Source organism: Rattus norvegicus, chromosome 1, assembly GCF_036323735.1.
Source record: "Rattus norvegicus strain BN/NHsdMcwi chromosome 1, GRCr8, whole genome shotgun sequence".
Classification (NCBI taxonomy): Eukaryota; Metazoa; Chordata; class Mammalia; order Rodentia; family Muridae; genus Rattus; species Rattus norvegicus.
Window position 1 is genome coordinate 81,178,020 of NC_086019.1, and position 19,058 is coordinate 81,197,077.

The window sequence follows — 19,058 nt, forward strand, 5'->3', positions numbered from 1 at the left end:
ATGTCAGGCTTTGATAACTTAAACAGCAGTTTCTACCAGACAAGTTACAGCATCGACGAGCAATCTCAGCAGTCCTATGACTATGGAGGAAGTGGAGGGCCCTACAGCAAGTAGTATGCTGGCTGTGAGTACTCTCAGCAAGGCCGATATATCCCTCCAGACATGATGCAGTCACAGCAGACATACACTGGGCAGATTTAAAAGCCCACTCAGGCCAATCCTCCAACTACACCTCAGACATTCTATGAAGACAGCTTTGAGGAGGAGCCCCCTTTGCTAGAAGAGTTGGGTATCAATTTTGACCACATTTGGCAAAAAACGCTGACGGTGCTTCACCCGCTGAGGGCATCTGATGGCAGCATCATGAATGAGACCAACTTAGCAGGGCCAGTGGTGTTCTGCCTTGCCTTCAGCGCCACACTGGCGGGCAAAATCCAGTTTGGCTATGTATGTGTACGGGATCAGTGCGATTGGATGTTTAGGAATGTTTTGTTTGTTAAATTTAATGAGTATGACAGGTGTCTCATTTGGTTGTGTGGCAAGTGTCCTGGGATATTGTCTTCTTCCCATGATCCTGCTGTCCAGGTTTGCAGTAGTATTTTCTTTACAAGGAATGGTAGGAATTCTTCTCACTGCCACAATTATTGGATGGTGTAGTTTTTCTGCTTTCAAAATCTTTATTTCAACTTTTGGTGGCTTTGTTTTATGGAGTCTTTTATGGAGTCTTTGCCCTGATTTCCGTCTTTTGAACTGATTTTGTCTGGGACATGGATATCTGTGGGCCGAATTCATAAAAAGGACCTTGGACTCAAAATTGGACCAGCAAATTCCTGCAGTACAGCTCATTCCCCTTGCCAGTAGTCTGGAAGTAAAAGAAGTAGACAAGTCATGTTCATCTGTACAGGAAGTTGAGCACAGTGGGGTCACCTGTCGGCTACTCTCTGTGTGTGCTTAGACAGCAAAGAAGTGCGATTTCTTTCCTGACCCTACAGCCTTTAACAAACAATTCTTCTTCCTTACAAATTATGATAGGATGTTTTTGATAGATTTTTACCAAGTGGAAAGCCAACCACAAAGCTGATAATCTTTCTTAGAAACAGCCCAGTTAGAGTTAAAGAAGAAACCAATTTTAACGCGGAAATATTTTTCAAAGGAAATAGGAAAGAAAATACTTGCTGCATCCTCAAGATCAATGCACTGAGTTAAAGCTGAACAAAACAGGATCCCAGTGTAGAGCTTCTGAGTTTGCACCTCAAATATTCCACATTCCTATAAGTTGTCTCATGAAAACTGTGTTGAGATTCAGATACAAGCAGTTCACGGTTTACCTTACTGTAGAGATGAAATGTGAACAGCTCTTTAGACGTGAGTGTCAGCTAAGTCTGCACTGGCCACGTGAGTGCTTAGTTCTGTCTCCACATGTCCCAGGAAAAAGAAATCACCAAGTTCTAAGAAAACAATATTTAAAATTTCACAATTTCAGTATTGCATTATCGATGTATAATGGATTTGATGCTTGTTAAATTTTTCCCAACTTAAAAAAAATATCAGTCATCTTTCAACAAACTCCCTTGTCATGTGATTTGATCACTAGGTGTTTTATTATAGTTTTAAATTTTACAGAATTTTATTCTAATAAGCAGTTTCAAATACATAGAATCATGCCATAAGAGTTATTATGTAATAGTAGACAAAGTAGAGTAGAACATGAGTGTAACTTTAATTTTTTCAAATTCAATTTTTAATGATGGTTCTTAAACACTTTAACCTCCCTTTTAGCCCTCCACCCAACAGAGGTAGTGGGGGAAAAAAAGGATATGGGTTTTGGGGGTAGTGGACCAATTTAGAAAAGTTCTTTATTGTCTGGAAATCTGCAGTTCAGTTCACAGGTTAGCAGCAGCAGCTTGATCAATTTGCAAATACTTCACAAATATGCCAGCAACACAGTTTCAATATAAATAAATAGCAGGTATCAGAAGCAGATGCACTAATTAGCAGAGACAGCCAAGCCTCAGCCTCTGCACAAATCATCAGGAGAGACAAGGAGAAATGTGGGTCTTGAGATCTTAAGTGTAGCACAGCCTTCTATGTATAGTCTAAGGGTTCCAAAATTATTTCTTGATCTCTCTCTGTCTCTCTATCTCATCTCTCTCTCTTCTCTACATGCACATATTTTTATATATGTGTGAACACCCTCACTTTTTAATGTGGTTGTTGATTTTTCCTGCTTATATGTTTGTGAACCACATGCATAATGTACCTGCAGAGGAAAGAAGATAGCATTACACCCGGTGAAACTGGAGCTACAGACACTTGTATGCCAACATTGAATGCAAGAAGTAAAATCTGGGTACTCCAGAAGAGCAATCAATGCTCTCATCCACCAAGCTATCTCTTATGTTCTGAGGTTTGTTTTTTGTTAAATCATAGTTTGTTTTTTTTTTTTGTGTGTGTGTATGTATGTGTGTGTCTCAGTGAATGTATGTGTACTACATACATTGCCTAATGACTGCAGCTGCAAGAAGAGCACATTGGGTCCTCTGGAACTGTAGTTAAATGCAATCATGAACCACCTTGTGTACTTGCTGGGAACGGAGCTCAAAATCATGATGAGTTTTTCCCCACTGAGCCAGCTCTCCAGCTCCAAACTGTTGTTCATTGCGTCTAGTATATGGATGCTATAATCTTTCAAACGTCACCACTGGTCTGAAAATGTTATTGAAAAATAACTGGAACAGATGTCACCTTAAAAATATTAGGTAGCTTTACAAGGCAAATATTATATTTTCATTCTTGTAAAATTAAGGAACAAAAAGTAATGAGAGTAAAATATGAACTACTAAGGACAATAGAACCAGAGAGCAGGAAAGGAGGGCACAAAGGATAAATATGACATAATCACATAATGCACATGAATGAAAGTATCATAATGTAATCCATTACTATGTTTAATTAATGTATGCTTTAAATATAAAGTAATTAAAACTGTCATCATCCCCTGTAACATATTCAGTTCATGTTACTCCTATATCGTTCCGTGTGCTGTGACATCCACTTTCTACAAAATTTCTGCATTAAAATATTTTGAGTATAAATTGTGTTCTTTGCATATATTTACACTTTCAGTGAAATATACCTCTAGGAGTCTCCCTTTCTCATGAGTAATTACATTAATAATGTACTTAATTTATAATAAGTTTTTCTACAAGAAAAGCACTCTTTTCATGTAAAGAAAAATATGCCTGCTGTGGACTCCTTCAATCCCCTAGAATATGCACATGCCACTAAACCATGTGCATACCACTGACCTTCTAAATGGTTCAACACCTCCATGGGGATTGCAACATATATAATATGGAATCTGGTGAGGGAGGGGCTTCAAAATCTGACTTTGATGACATTTTTATGAGGCATTGACTTATTTTCTAAATAATTTTGACACCACCAAACCATATGTGCAACCCTCTAGTCTGTTTAAAGGGTCTGTATCTATCTATATTTTTTACATTTGTTTCATTCAGATATCACATCTTTAGTTTTATTTCCATTTACCTTTTCACAAAAATAATTTCCTTATTTTTGGTTGAATGAAACTGAGCATGTTTTTAGTCTCCACTCATTCGATTATTTTGTCTAATGCATTATCTGTAAACTTTATTTGCATATTATACAAATTATAACATGATATCCAGCTTCAAATCATATGAGGATTTTACTCTCGTATTTTATTTTCTTTAAGACAATAGTTTGTCTTCTTCTTCCTCTTTTCAACAATTTAAATGTAAACATATTCTAAAGAAGGAAGGTTGCTAACATTAGATATTCCTGACTAAGATTTTAGATAAGTTTATTGTATTTTCTTCTTTCAGAAACTGCACCACTATGATGAAAATATTAACGGTGCTAAAAGATGATGTAATGTTGTTAAATAGAAATAAATGACCTAATTTTAATAATTAAATTGGGGTTATGTGATATAATGTGTATTTTATGTGGTATGTATGCAGTAAGCTCTCTATGACATATGCTGCAACAGTATGGATCATAGAGAAACTCATTTTTTTTTCTTTTTTTTTTTTTCAGAGCTGGGGATTGAACCTAGGGCCTTGCGCTTGCTAGGCAAGTGCTCTACCGCTGAGCTAAATCCCCAACCCGAGCAACTCATTTTTTAGGCAAGCATTCAGCATCCATAATGTCCACAAAGGGGCAAAATTACTGATTCGAGGTAGCAATGAAAATAAATTTATGGCCCAGGATTGTTAAGATCATCAGAAAGATGTGTTTCCTGATAGTTGTAACACGCAGGATGAGAAACACTGCTCTACAGGAATCCTAATGCTGCAAATTAGGTCAGGAAACCATGATAGGGAAATTCACAGGCCCCTTGGGTACAAGAAATACCATTATTTTGCTAAATGGACACATTATTAAATTACTCTCTAAATTCATATATCTATAGCCATATATTAGTGCAATACTCAGAACTCATCCAAGAAGTTTCTCTGCTGTGCAAGTGGTTATCACACTGACCAAATTGCAGAGAATGAGTGACTCTGTAATGCCAAGTCACAAATGGGATAACTAAACTGCACCCAACATCTCGCCAGCAAGAACGACGCGCGGTGACAGGATTCTTCTGCGAACAAGCCTTTACTGTACGGCTCTCTTGAACCTAGAGGGGGGGGGGGGCCTCAGGCAGCAAGAGCACTTGCCTTATATAGACAGCAGGCTGAGGCTATGCTAATTGTCCTTCAGGGATTGGCGGAGCATGAATTACCTCATTAGCATGGTGCTGCTCCCTCATTTGCATATTACCGGTCAACTGATGCCAGGTGCATGCGCAGTACCGTTGTTCACCACAGGATGGCGCCCTACAACTAAACCATTCCCTTCACCAGAAGTTTCAACTAAAATGAAAAAGAGAATGGAAACAGTGTAAGAGCCAATTGTCATGTAGAGTAACAGGAAAACAGTGTCTATTGACTACTACGGCAATGCCACTACACTCAAGAATTCTCAACAGCTATGGTTGCTTACATAAGACAGGCACAATACCTGGCCAGGCAACTTTCTAGCATGTGAGAGGGGTTCATGAGGCACTTGCACTAACTGAAGAGATACGGACAGTTCCTGTCTTTGTGGCAAGAAAAATGAGATTTCCATAAAGATGTGGCCACTAGTAAGCCAACAGAGTTCCCATAGGTGGTCTCACAAATCTATGAGTGTATGGTCAAAAGAAATTGATTTGGGGGGTTATAAATAATAGGTGGTATGAAGGTGGTAGACTTAGGAATGTGGGAGTGAATTTACAGGACTTAGCAGGTCACTATGTTCCTAAGTACATTTAAACACACCTGCCATTTTCAAAGCATAATCAACATAATGTAGTTTAAATATATTACTCCAATATTCATGATCTGCTCTTAACTGTATGAAGGTAAACATATATAGTCCCTATTACCTATTTATAATGAAGTTCTGAGCAAAATAATACCAAACTAGAGGCTACACATTAAGTATTCATGTAAGTTCCTTTTTTTCATGGTGTGGAGAGCAGTAGAGTTTATAAAGAATGAATGACAACTTCAGAGTAAAAATTAATCCATTTTTTTCTAGAAACAGAGTAGAAGAAAGGGAAAAAGGTAATTTATTGCATTTGCTTTCTTCACAACTCTCAATTTTGCTATTCTTCAAAGCTTAAAGAAATCTTTAAAAATGTCTGAGCACTGGAAAAGTCTCTCAGATGTCCTCCAGTCTTTAAGGGCATGAGGCAACTTCATGTTCTTAGTTAGTCTTGGCTCTTTGTGCCTTCTGCATGCCTCCTTGTAAACACTGAGGACTCACAGTGATTTCTTACTAACTCCCATTGCATTTGCTCCTGTGATTTGCACAAGTTTGCACTGATATGTAATTGGTGGAAAGTCAATTAAAAGTTCTCAGTCCCTGTGTACACAGTGTCGCAGATCTTGACTTGAGTTGAAAAGCATTCCTGTGAGCAAATAACATGGGACAGGAGCAGGCAGGCTCAAAGCCAAACAGGCCCTGGGAGTCAGTATGCAGCCCAGCAGATGGATGTTACAGGAGAGTGGTCTTGGAATTGACATTTATTTCACAGGAATTGTGAATCTGTTCTCACATATGGCTCCTTCCATGGTTGTAAATTTTTCCTGATTTCTCCAGAGTATTGGATCCCAAATGCTTCAATGAACAACTTCTAACAATTGGTAGTGGGATTTGATAGAGGACAGGAAGCACCAAGGAGGAGTCTGAGGCAGGGTATACAAAAGACAGAGGGTGGACCAGGGTCATCTCTGAGAGGGGAGGGAGAGATATACTTCCTTTGTGGGAGACATGATGATTTGTAGACATGATGTCAGGTCTGAAGTCTGGAGAGAAATTAAAATGGAGTGACCAAAAGAAGTTTTTGTTCCCTATTCTACTTTTCTTATCTATTTGTGTTTTGTTTTGGTGTTTGCTTATTTTTGCAAACTCACCAAAAAGTTGCAATTGACTTTGCAATCCAATCCTATGCTTTGTTATTCCACAGTGAGTAAATCCAGGGCTGTTTCAGTTCTTCATGCATTCCTTTTGATTGTCTATTTGATTTGCTTTTGGTTTTTGGAGAAAGTTTCCCCTTATGTAGCCCAGGCTGCCTGGAAATATTGTAGTCCATGCTGACCTCAAACTCACAGAAATGCACCAAATTCCTTCACCTGCGTGGTGGGATTAAATGCCAGTGGGTTTTCTCTAATCATTCTAATTGTAACAATCAATTGTGAGGTTTCCATGCATGAAATTTACATGCAGAAAAAAACAGTGACACACCATGAAATAGGTAGTATGTATTTTCATGAAAACAAATGTTTTCATAAAAATGCTTCTTCTGACCAATGTTGCTTTAGTTTTTAAGATACAGAATATCATCAACAGGAATGAATATCAATACAGAAAAATTATACTTTTTTACCCCCTTTTTAAATCCTTGGCATACTTTGTGGATAATCCATTCTAAGAACATGGCTTTATAACACTAAAGATATAGCATTTTTTATTCTCCCAGAAGTGAAACTTGAAGCTTCAACACTCCAAATTTTCAGTGTTATAATCTTAGAGAAATTTACACTTCAGACTTCTAATCTCTGAGCTTCCAGCCTTCTTTTAGGGTTGTGTCCTTTATGCTGAGATCTCTCAGCTTTCTGAAATCGTGCTATTTCCATTGGGATATAGACTTCAACATGTGAACTTCTGAAGACAAAATTCAACCTAACAATTAGAATGTTTGTAAAAAGATAGTCATAATGATAAACACCTATAATCCCAGCACTCAGGTGAGGAAAGTATACATCTGTGAGTTCAAGTATAACCTGGACTACATAGAAAGTTCCAGGATAGCCAGGGATATGCAAAGTGGCACTGTAACAAAGACAAAACCAAACAAAGCAAACATAGAAAAAAGACCCAGAAGTCATAGAACAGGTCCGGAACCCAGGCAGTGGGAAGGCAGAAGCCATAGAATTACAGCACAAGGTCATGTAAAACTACTTAAGGAGGTTGGGATCAGAATAGGCTACATTACTTCATTTTGCAAAAGACAAGCAAACCCTGAAAATAGAAAAGGAAAGAAAAAAAAGAACAACAACAAAAAAAATCACTAATTTTTGTTCCCCCTGTTTTAATTCTTCTGCAGACTACATTGCTTACATCATGTCCAACAAACACCATGTTTCACAAAACAGAAATACATGCCCCTAGGAGATGAACCTGGTTCTGACTCAGTCTTTTCCCTGTTGTGATTAGACAACTCCTAGGTGCTTCTTTCTTTCTGTCGCATTCCATATACAATGGGTTGTTTGACCTTGTTCACTGAAACGCTTCAGATTGAGAACTCTATGGAAATCAGGAACTTTTGACAACTATGGAATGGGGTATATGTGACAACACAGGGTCAGAATTTCCTAGAGATAAATGCTGATCTTAATATTACATGTGGTGTGCTACTGTACATTTTAACCACTGTGAATTAAAGCACATGCTTAGGGTGCCTTCTCCTTCCAGGGAAGTATCAAGCGTAGCAGTAGATATGTAGAGCAAGGGTTGAGTTAGGATTCCATCTATGACTCAATTAGCAGGTAAAGGCTCTTCCCCTATTTTGTTTACTTGCTTGTTTTGCTGCTGTAGTTATAAAACTGTCAGGTAAGGATAAAACCAACTGCGACAAAAATCTTAGTTAATTTTTCACTTTAATTATATGCCCCTTCTCTTTATAATTCTTAGTTTTTAAACACACACCAATTTTTGAAATACTTTTTCAACCACAAAATATATATTGAACTTCCATATTTAAATCTTTCTGAGGATTTACAACAGGTTGGTGTGAATGACCAGCTCACAACTGCTCAGAGAATCTTATAAGCCTGAATCAAAAGCAAATGATCTTAAATTAGATAATATACAGTTTACTCTAACCCAGGTTTCTGTTGTGCTCTCTGAAAAAGACATCTCTTACTCTCTAAGTGCTCAGTTCAACTTTCCCCCAAAAACATTGTTTCCTGTGTAAAGCAGGAGCTGCAAGAATTCAGATGTTTACTTGGTAGTTGTAGTAAGAAAAGCAAAGCCAAGAACAGATGGCTTCTCAACTGGTCTTGGAGCAGATTCTCACCACTGGGCTGTAGGCAGTAATTTAATGATGATAGTCTTATATGTTCCAAAATAATTGACACAAAGACATATTAAGTTTATTAACAAGCTTTAAGCAGTATGGTTGGACAGATATTCATCAACTCTACCCTGCTAAGCTATTTTCCAGTCATAGGCCCTGAGTTAATTGCAGTATGAGTCTTGGTTTGGCTTGGTCTGCTACATGTGCGTCCTGACAAATTCCATGATGAATCCTTCAGCAAACTGTCATGACTTCTGGAGCCTCTTAGGTACCTCTTCTATTCTTTCCTCTCCCATGTTGCACCCCTATGCCTGGGATTGGATGTTTTGACTTCTCTGCCCAGTCATAGGCCATAGGAATGACTCTTTATTGATCAATCAGAGATGATTGGAGAGCATTATTTGCACAACATCTGGGAGACTGCTCAATCAGATATGAACTCACGTTGTAATCAAGAAGACTGAGATGGAACCTCAGCTCACACTTAGAACTATTCAAATTACTAGCATGAGATCCCAGTACATGGGAGGCAGAAATTGTGTTGGTGGTATCTACATGCAAATTGTCTATGACATGTCAGTAAGATACCCTGTCTAGAAAACTGAAGTGGCAGAATGCAAGAGTAAGGTTGCTGATGTTAAATATGTCTCTCCCATGCATTCACAATAGGGAGGGAAGGGGTGACTATGTAAAAAGGCTTAAGTAATGACAGGGATGTCTGTGTGATGACACTCCTGAAACCTTAAAATTACTATGTATATACCACTGTAATGTGCATTTCTGCTGCCGGCAGAAGCCTGCCTATTCTACACTACCATCACATGTTTTGCTGTCTTGCACATTGTCAAAAAAGATTTCTGGCAAGCATAAGCATAGAGCTAATTACAGCTTTTTATTTTTCTTGGGTGGGGGGGAGTTGAAAATAGTTTGGTCTGTTTGTTATTTCTTTGCATGCTAAGAATGTTTTGCCTGAACATATGTTGCTATTGTTGTTAATGAGATCATTGTTTGCATTTACTCACTAAATCACAATTGGCAGCAAAGTAGTGAATGACTTTGTCATCCCCAATACTGGATAGAGCATGGCTTAGCATTGAACCTTTGTATCATCTTTGCTTCTTCTAGGAACACAATGAGCACTCCAAGGATCATGGAAAAGGTTCCTTCTATTTCGTCATCTTTACTTTCTTAAATTTATTTCTGTAATTAGTTCTTATTTTCGTCTAAGATAATATTAAAGCAAAGTGATTTGAAACTAATTTTGAAACCTTCAGTTAGACGGTGATGTGTATATACAGTTGTTAAGAAAATGACAGTTTGTCTGTTGGAAAGAGGCTAAAGAATAGTAAATACATACATTGTATACTCAGAGACTGTTTACAATCTGAGCCCTTCCCAATGGGACAAAATTGTGTTCCCAAGGTGTATACCAGTAGAGTATCTTTCCTGTCATATCAAGATATTGGAAACAACAGACTGAAGAAATAGATGGAGTAGGGCACGTTGATTATTTTTTTGTATTTTTAAGTATGACAGTAAAACATGGTCATGTGTAATAGGACCACCTCCTAAAATGTGCATGCTACTTCCTACTAGGTTAGACTGCTTTCCTGATAGATGCAAATATGATTTATTATGTATCTACAGCTTCCACTTGATAGTGCCCATTTTTAAAACTATAATACCTTTTTTCTGCTGTTTTTCTTTTACCAAGTACACGTTGTGGTTTGCCTTGGAGTTCTCTCTGTTAATTTGTAAAATAAAGGCAAGAGCTCGAGATTTGGAGAGGGGGAGGAGTCGGGAGCGAGAGAGGAGGAGTCATGAGGAGGAGGAGAGAGGAAAAAAGCGAGGAGAGGAGAGAGGAGTCTGGGGAGAAGGAGAAGCTGGAGACCTGTCAAACAAAAGGTGCAAGTGATGAGGTATTTGGGAGCGAGGAATAGGACAGTGTAGGGTGGATCTGCCCAATCTAGACGCTAGATTGTTTTCATATTAATCGAGTTGCGTTTTCTTTGTACGGGCCAATTCGGGTTGGAGAGGTTACTGCAACACGTACATACATTAAAAGACCCTAGTATTCAAATCCTAGTATAAAACTAGATATTTACATAGGTTTTCGGATAGTTTATCTAATTAAATTATCATAAATTTATGTAACGGAAAAAACATACCTTATATAAAATAATTTATGTCAATAAGAGAGAAATAGATATATAGCCTTATTTATTAATTCTTTAGAATTAAAATGTTCTTAAAGGAATATTTCTCTGGGGGGACTGAAAGAGAATTTTAAACACACTTACCTTTCATTTTCCTGAATAGATAGCACAGGAAGTCTAAATTTCTGTGATTTAAGCACCTCAAACTTGTCAGGATCCTGAATGAGCTTGCTGATGGAATTCAAAAAGAGAAAGCTGTCCAGTATATAGTTATCATTTTTTCTAATTTTATACTGATATGAATGAATATTTTACCCATATGTACATATGTGTACCAACTATATGTCTAATATTCATGAAGCTAAGAAGAGGGTAAGGAAACTCTGGGATAGTTGCTAACCAGCAAGTGATTTCTGTGATCTCAACTGCTTCCTCTCCAAAATCAGAAATCATTCTTGTTTCCTGATTCAATTTTCAACTACAAGTTAAACATTTCTAGAAAGTGTATTTTATTCACAGTCAAAAATCATTCATGAGAGCTAGCACTAACAGTATCTAGCCATTGATTGTTAATATAAATTTTTTAATGCAATCAATGGATCCCTCTACTGCATGAAGCCAACAAAGAGTGACACACACAACATGGATTAATTATTTCAAAACCTTGACCTGGAGGATGCAAAACATATAGATCCATGGCATCTCTATTCTCCCACATCAGTACCTGGAATTTTCTAAATAAAATGTGGACATGCCGTACCAACTTATGGTTGAAGAGGAGGGTTTTTGTTGTAGATATGACATAAAAAACAGCCAGAGGCATCCAGAAGAGTCTAGAGCACAGACAGAAAGTAGGACAATAGATATGGCCAGTACATTTAACTAAGTCAGGAGAGGAAAATAAGGAAAAGCTAGAGAAGAACTGAAGACAGAGGAGTGTCTTTTCAAGGGAATCAAGAGGAAAAATGTGCCTTGAGAAGAGCCAAGGGAAGCAGGACCATCAGAAGAAACAAGAGTCTAAAGCCTCATGGACAAAATGTCTGGGTTTATAGAAAAGAGAAGCTGGGAGAAGGGAAAGGAAGGTCAGGTCTAGAAAGATTTAACTTAGATGTCAAGGGTATTACTTAGAGGAGCCAGTACTTTGTAAGCAGAACTTGCAATGTTGTGGGAGTCTTGCAGCTTGGATCTGATACGACAAGTTATTAGGCACGTCAGTTATCCCTTTTCCCTGCTTGTCTTTGGAAGCAAACAATTTTGAGATGCTGAAACTCTCTAGGATGTTGGGTGATAGGAAAAGGCTCTCTAGAGGCAATGCCATGTAACTTGCCTATAATTTAATAGCAGTGAATCCCTATTCCTTCTGAATGCCTCTCTGCCATACCCTTTGTGCTTCAAAGATCGACAGAAAAGTTCTCTTCTTACCCAAAGCGATCTACAGATTCAATGCAATCCCCATCAAAATACCAATCCAACTCTTCTGATTCCTAATTGATTCCTTGGAGTTATGTGTGTAATCTGTACTAACTGTTTTGTTGTGTTTTCTTTTCTGACATGAACTCAGGACGAAGGTATTTGAAAGTTACTTCAAATTCTTGTGGAGATGATGTTATCATGTTTCTAGGACTAAGATTAAAGTGGCTAATCTTGTGGGAAAGAATACCATGAGATCATGAACCTCTGAGTGTAGGAGAATGTCTCACCAGTTTCAACAGAAACTCACTTCTCAGGGTAACAGCTACCAAAATGGTGTCATCTAACACTGAGGTAAGTGACTGGAGCATAGGAGTAGTAAGAACTAAAGACATTAGAAAGCAGGTTTTAGAGAAGCCACACTTGTATCATAGAAGCATCTTATTTTCTTCCTATTTGCCTCTCTTACTTGTGGTTGTACTTAAAATTTATATTAAGAATTTTGTTCCAAAGCTCTATTGAAAGGAAGTATAGAAGAAATGAAGGTAGGAAGAAGGAAGGAAGGAAGGAAGGAAGGAAGGAAGGAAGGAAGGAAGAAAGAAAGGAAGGAAGGATACTCAGAGCAAAGTAGACTGTCTGCAAGCCTCCCTACACTGTATGAATCCTGTTTCTCCCATCAGCTGCTGCCGAGCCTCTTTTATCATTGATACCACCTCATTCCCTTCCCCCTTCTTCTCTTAGCCTCCATTTTTTCATCTCTCTCTCTCTCTCTCTCTCTCTCTCTCTCTCTCCATCTTTCTCACACTATCTCTATCTCATTTTGTATGCCTCTCCCTAGTTTTTGAGTTTCAAGGGAAGATTTATTTGGATTCTTCATTTTTGTTTACGTATGAAATTAAGACTCACACTCTGGGCCCTGCAATTGCTGGACATACCATGATCTACATCTCAATCCTACCATAAATAACTTGAATAATTTTATTCTATTTTTCTACTCACCAATTCGGAAACTTCTGCAAAATGCTAATTCCTATATTTATGTCTAACGAGTTGAATTAAAATATTGGATGGGAGAAAACACTGATACTAGTGAGCTAAATTTTTAAATCAATGATAGAATTATAAGGTGATTTTTCTATTAAGAAAATAAATTTTATGGAATCATCAAGATTAATAGTTATGTCGAATGAATTGCATAAAAGTAAGAAATGCATGTGAGGATTATGATTTATTACATAGTACTTCAGGTGGTCTGAAGTATGATATATTTTTGTGAATACTTCAACATTGCAATATATATACCATAAAATTGTTTGTTGTATGTTTCTAGCTCATGGTCATATGTTATCTGCAAGAACATACACAAATAGTTCTCTTTTCAGATGAGGCCTGTTCATGCACTCCTGTCCACTTCTGGAAAAGAGACACAGGTATGTTTGGCTTTTTTTATTCTTATTGTCATGGTCCCTGTCTTAATTTTTCAGGAGATATCATATATCTGTCTGTTATCATGAATTACTACTAATAAATGGAACCAAGACCAAAACAACAAAAACAAAGCTTTACCATGTTATATACATATCTAATATGCCAATACCTCTTCCTTACAGACCAAAATATGATCTTATTCTTGTGATCATCAAAGCAATGTAAGTATCCTAGGAGCCCATGACAGTTTTTGACTTTATGTAACTGCATTCGTTGTAGCTGTGTACCATGCAACATAACCTGAACTTCACATATATTAAGCACAATCCCTTTATATGTAAGATAGAACTAATGTCAAACTACAACCTTTAATCATCTTACCTGTTGTTAGTGTGTAGTTCAGTCATGTCAAAAATGATCTTAAATGTTCTGCAGCTGAGCTCCAGAGTATTTCCATTGCAAACCCAAAACTCTGTGTCCTTGATACCATAATCATCTTCTTGTGGCCCTGTAAATCTTTGTTCTCTTGTCTTTTAAATTTGCATTACACAGGGTTGGGGATTTAGCTCAGTGGTAGAGCGCTTGCCTAGCAAGCCCAAGGCCCTGAGTTCAGTCCCCAGCTCCAAAAAAAAGAAAAAAATTTTTGCATTACACAATTCATTTATTGTTTGGCAAGGGAGGCATGTGCAGCTAAGAGAGCATACATGTATGAAGATTTGAAGATTTATTTTGGGAACTGGGCCTCTCCTTCCATGATGAGCCCTGGTCATCAGATGAGGTAGAAAGCACCTTTACATATTTTACATACATCAGTCTTGCTGGCCCTCATCATTTAAGGGTCTGTATATTTGCAGTTGATCCTATAGTCACAACAGCTAGATAGAATCATTCAGCAATATAACTCATGATAGCATTTAACACAGGGTCTCTTCTAGTTACCTATGTTTTATAGTGCATCAAATTTATGTACACCATATTGTCTTCAATGATTTTTGTTGTTGGTGATGGTGGTTGTGGTCCATTCTCTTGATGTTAATAATTCTTAGAGGTGTACAGGATTTGTAATTAAAAGTATTTGCAATTTACACATCCTTGATAGGTAAATACGTTGAATACTTTTGAAAACTATTTTCTGCCCATTTGTATTTTATCCTTAAATAAATCCTTTCCCATTTCATCAATCTGTTTTTTTTTACTAGAAAGAAGAAGCAGTTTAATCTTTATTTTACTTTATACAATTTAAATTTTAAGTTATTGATTGAAATACAGAAGTCAATGATTTTCTCTTATTAAGTAGGTTATATCTCTCCTTGGCAGGTGGTTTCTTTAACCTGCAGATAGCTTTTAATATCCTGCAGTTCTACTTGTTAATTCATGCTGCATTTCCTGTGCTATTAGTATTGTTGCCTGTACCTACATCTTGTATTTCTACCATTTTCCTCTGAGAGTTTTATCATTTTATTAATTCATCTTTAAAGTAATTTAACATAAATTTTTGTGCATATAAGACATAATTGCCTTCTGCAGGTATACACAAAGTCATTCAGGATCAGAAGGTCTGATCACTGAATCACAACAAATATTCATGAAAGAAGTGATTGTGACTTCCTGAGATCTTCCTGAGAACTGCTGAGACTTAGCAGGGCTTCAGCGTGGAACTTCTGACCCCTCTTTTATTTTTCTTACTTATCAAGGATCATTCCCTGTATGACTTTGTATCCTCTCATGTCCCCAGATCCTTGTATAGCATTTGTTATTATGATTAACAAGAGTGACCTAACATATAGGAGATACAGGAACAGCACAATTGAAACTTGGTAATTACTTTTCAATTTTATTGAATAAAAACAATGCTAATTTGTAAAGCTTCTACAACTTTTTACTTTCCTATAGAGTTTATACTACCTGCTTTTGTGTCTGTTAACTTGTCTTGAATAACATCTGTTTATGATTATCTCTCTTTGCATCCTGTTAATTATTGATGATTTTGAACTTTTTATACACATTTTGAACATTTCTGATTCTTTGTAGGAAATTTATCCAAGTCATGAATCCAGTTCAACTTATTTTATATTTTCGGTCTTTCCAAACCTAATTGTAGTTTTAAATATTCTTCTTAGTAGACAGATGAGTTAGTTATTAAGAGTGCATACTGCTGTTATTATGTACTGGTGTGGGAAAACTGCTAACAGTACCTGAGATTCCTGAAATACTTCCCTTGTTAATGGGGCATTTCAGGTACTCTTAGTCCCCAGCCTTTGCCAAATGCTGGATGATCCTACCCAGTCTCCCCAAACTTCATAAGCCTTCAATCACCCTAGGTAAAGTTGATCTGCATCCTGGTCCTAGTGTGCTCCTTTACCATATATACTCACAGGGCTTCTAAAACCCCTGTTCATCTTCCCTGCTCCCACTGTCCTTGTGGATTAAACTGTTCAACAATCCTTTAGAGTGGGAAGACCCAAATATCAGTGGTCAGTCCTAGTTCCTCCTGCTGGTTCACAACCATCTATAAATCAAGCTGGAAGAGATACTAAGCCTCTGCTTTCCAATGTCACTCAAACTGACATACAACCTCCCAAATATACACTTAATTAAAATCGTTGAATGCAAAGTGAAAAAGCGTATTTCCTGAATAACAAAGGGAATGCTCCTTTATTCAATGTACCTACAAAATTGTTTCCAAGCAATAATAATCAGCCCCAGCAACTCCAGGTGGATGAAGCTTAAATACAGAGCAACCAAGTACATTGGTCCCTCCTGCTTGGTCAGTTGGCTTAATTAAAAATAAGATAAAATTTTAAAAATAAGATAAATCTTAAAATACAATATTCTTTTTCTCCACTCGCTGTAAATATGATTTTTAAATATTTTGTTTTTCTTGATAAATTTGGAAATCTATTTCATGTGAATTTTACATTTAATTTTTTTCTTTCAAAATAGACCCTGAAACATTGAGCTTAGAAAAAAAAGATAGAAAAGAAAAAACATATTAATCTTATTATTTGGATTTTATACTTCTTTGTTTTTATATTGGTTTTGTCTGTGTATAGCCTTACAGTCTTGAAACTACTCCCTTAGACTATATTAGCTGCAAATTCATAGAACTGTCTGTCTATGTCTCTTGAGTCCTAAAATTAAAGATGGACACAACCACATCCAGAGAAAACATTAAACTTGGGTAAACATATCCATTCTTTTATTCCACTGAAATAATAGAGAATATCTACTTTATAAAGACAAAACTTATAAGCATTGTTTTCAGTGAGAGAATCATATAAATACAAAAAAGTGATAAATGTTTCTTAAAGTTAGCTTTGGGAAGTAATTCACACACATAATAAATTTGCAGAGTCTTTTGAACATAATAAATCTATTTTCTTTTTAAAATAGGAATGAAAATGTCTTCTGAAAACTTTGCAATGGGAATTTTCCTCCTCTCTCAGATTACAGTGGGAATGCTTGGCAATTCCTCAGTACTATTTCATTACATCATTTTAATTCACACTGGGAAGCATTTAATGCCCAAAGATCTGATTATAGAGCACTTGACTTTTGCCAACTGCTTGTCTATCATCTCAAAAGGCATTCCACGGACAATGTCAGATTTGGGATTTAAGGATTTTCTAGATGACATCGGATGTAAATTGATAATGTATATTTCTCGAATAACAAGGGGAGTGTCCCTTTATGCCATGTGCCTACTGAATTGTTTCCAAGCAATAATAATCAGCATCAGCAACTCCAGGTGGATGAAGCTTAAATACAGAGCAACCAAGTACATTGGTCCCTCCTGCTCGGTCAGTTGGCTTGTGCACCTGGTTCTAAACATCATTATTCCAGCAAGAATGTTAGGCCCCAGTTACAAGAAAAATGCTACTAACTGGGTGAGTTATGAATACTGCTCATTGTTTCCTTCTAGCAGTATGACAACTGTACTATATATGTTCTTACTGTCCTTCTCTGATGTCCTGTGTCTGAGTCTCATGGCCTGTGCAAGTGTCTCCATGATAAATATCCTCTACAAACATAAGAGACAAGTCAAGCATATACATAGTACTCAGCACTTTCTAAAAGTCTCACCTGAAGACAGAGCCACCCAAACTATCCTCATATTGTTGTGCATGTTTGTCATCTCTTACTCATTCTCTTCTGTTCTGACTGTCTTACGGACTTGCTCCAAATACCCAGTGCTCTGGGGAGTAAATGTATTTACATTTATTGAAATATCCTTTCCCATACTTTGTCCCTTTGTTCTTATCATAAATATGAAGTCTAGTTTTATTCTGTTTTTACCCTGCTTTGGTAAGAAATAGGTTCCTCCAAGTATGATAAGAGCCCTGGTCATCTCTTTACTATCGTAGATTGTCATGTTCTTTTATCTGTTGTACAGTGGTAAAACTTATTTGAAAACATCAAGCTTTCTATAACTGCTTCATCATGTATAGTGGTCAACAGTTTTTATGCTGGAACCATTTTGTATATGTCTTACTTATGCTTCCTGTACCTTCAGACAAAATACCTGTCAAAGGCAACTCAGAGGAAAGGTGTTCTTAACCACACATTCTGAAGGTTCTGTCCATCATGGTAAGGTAGTAAAAGTGAGAAGATGGATTTGTGGAGAGAGGGGCATAAGTTACATGATAACATTAAATTCACAAGAAAGCAAGACAGACATATATTTCTTTGCTCCATTCTTTTTCTTTGGCCCTTTTAAATAAGACTCTACGTCTGCCAATGAGATGGTATGACCCAGAGTCAAAGTGGGATTTCTGTCCTCAAGTGACAATCTCTGAAATATATTCACAGTCATATCAGCAATGAAGTGTAAGGATCACAAGTCAATACTGTCAATTTGACACATGTGCATACTATTATTATCTATAAAAATCAATCTTTTAATAAAAGTCTATATTTAAGGTCAAATGACACAAGTTATTCATCTTTAAAATGCATAAATAATCATGAAGAGATAAATTCATGTACACCAAAATTTATATTAAAAATCCCAACACAGAGTTAACAAGGATTTATATGTATTCATATATATATATATATATTTGTGTATATATTCATATATATATAACTATATGTATATATAACTATATATGCAAAACCTCAAAAAATTATGTTCGTGGTATATTTTGATTGTTTCAGAAAACTTTTTGAGATTAGATAAACTAGGAAAATAGATAAGGATGGGCAGAGATGCTAACTAACATTAAGAATGACTGAAAATCAATATGGAAAGTCTCTGCTTGCATATCTGTGTGAGTGTTTACTTGGGCTTATCCTATAAAGAGCATTATGCTCATCTTAGGAGCCATTTGTTGCCAATTAAAAAGCCATATGTGAAATGTCTACCTTTGAGTTTTTGGTCTGAGTATCTGGAGAACCAATCCCCC

At 36.7% G+C, this 19,058-nt stretch overlaps 1 protein-coding gene and 1 pseudogene across 6 annotated transcripts in view; both read left to right on the forward strand.

The window, feature by feature from the left end:
- Positions 1-15,616, forward strand: LOC134478832 (protein YIPF5-like; annotated as a pseudogene).
- The window catches only part of Vom1r42 (vomeronasal 1 receptor 42), a 22,689-nt gene continuing 16,072 nt past the window's right edge, over positions 12,442-19,058 (forward strand). For 2 of the 6 annotated variants that reach the window (XM_063277378.1, XM_063277375.1), the window contains exons 1-2: positions 15,389-15,470; positions 17,047-17,540. In XM_063277378.1, the coding sequence (XP_063133448.1) occupies positions 17,049-17,540 (492 nt within the window). In that variant the 5' untranslated portion in view covers positions 15,389-15,470; positions 17,047-17,048. Of the gene's footprint in view, positions 12,580-13,555; positions 13,656-13,835; positions 13,875-15,381; positions 15,471-17,046; positions 18,472-19,058 lie in introns of those variants that run through there. The other 4 variants (XM_017589540.3, XM_017589539.3, XM_039100711.2 and 1 more) reach the window with 4 other exon arrangements.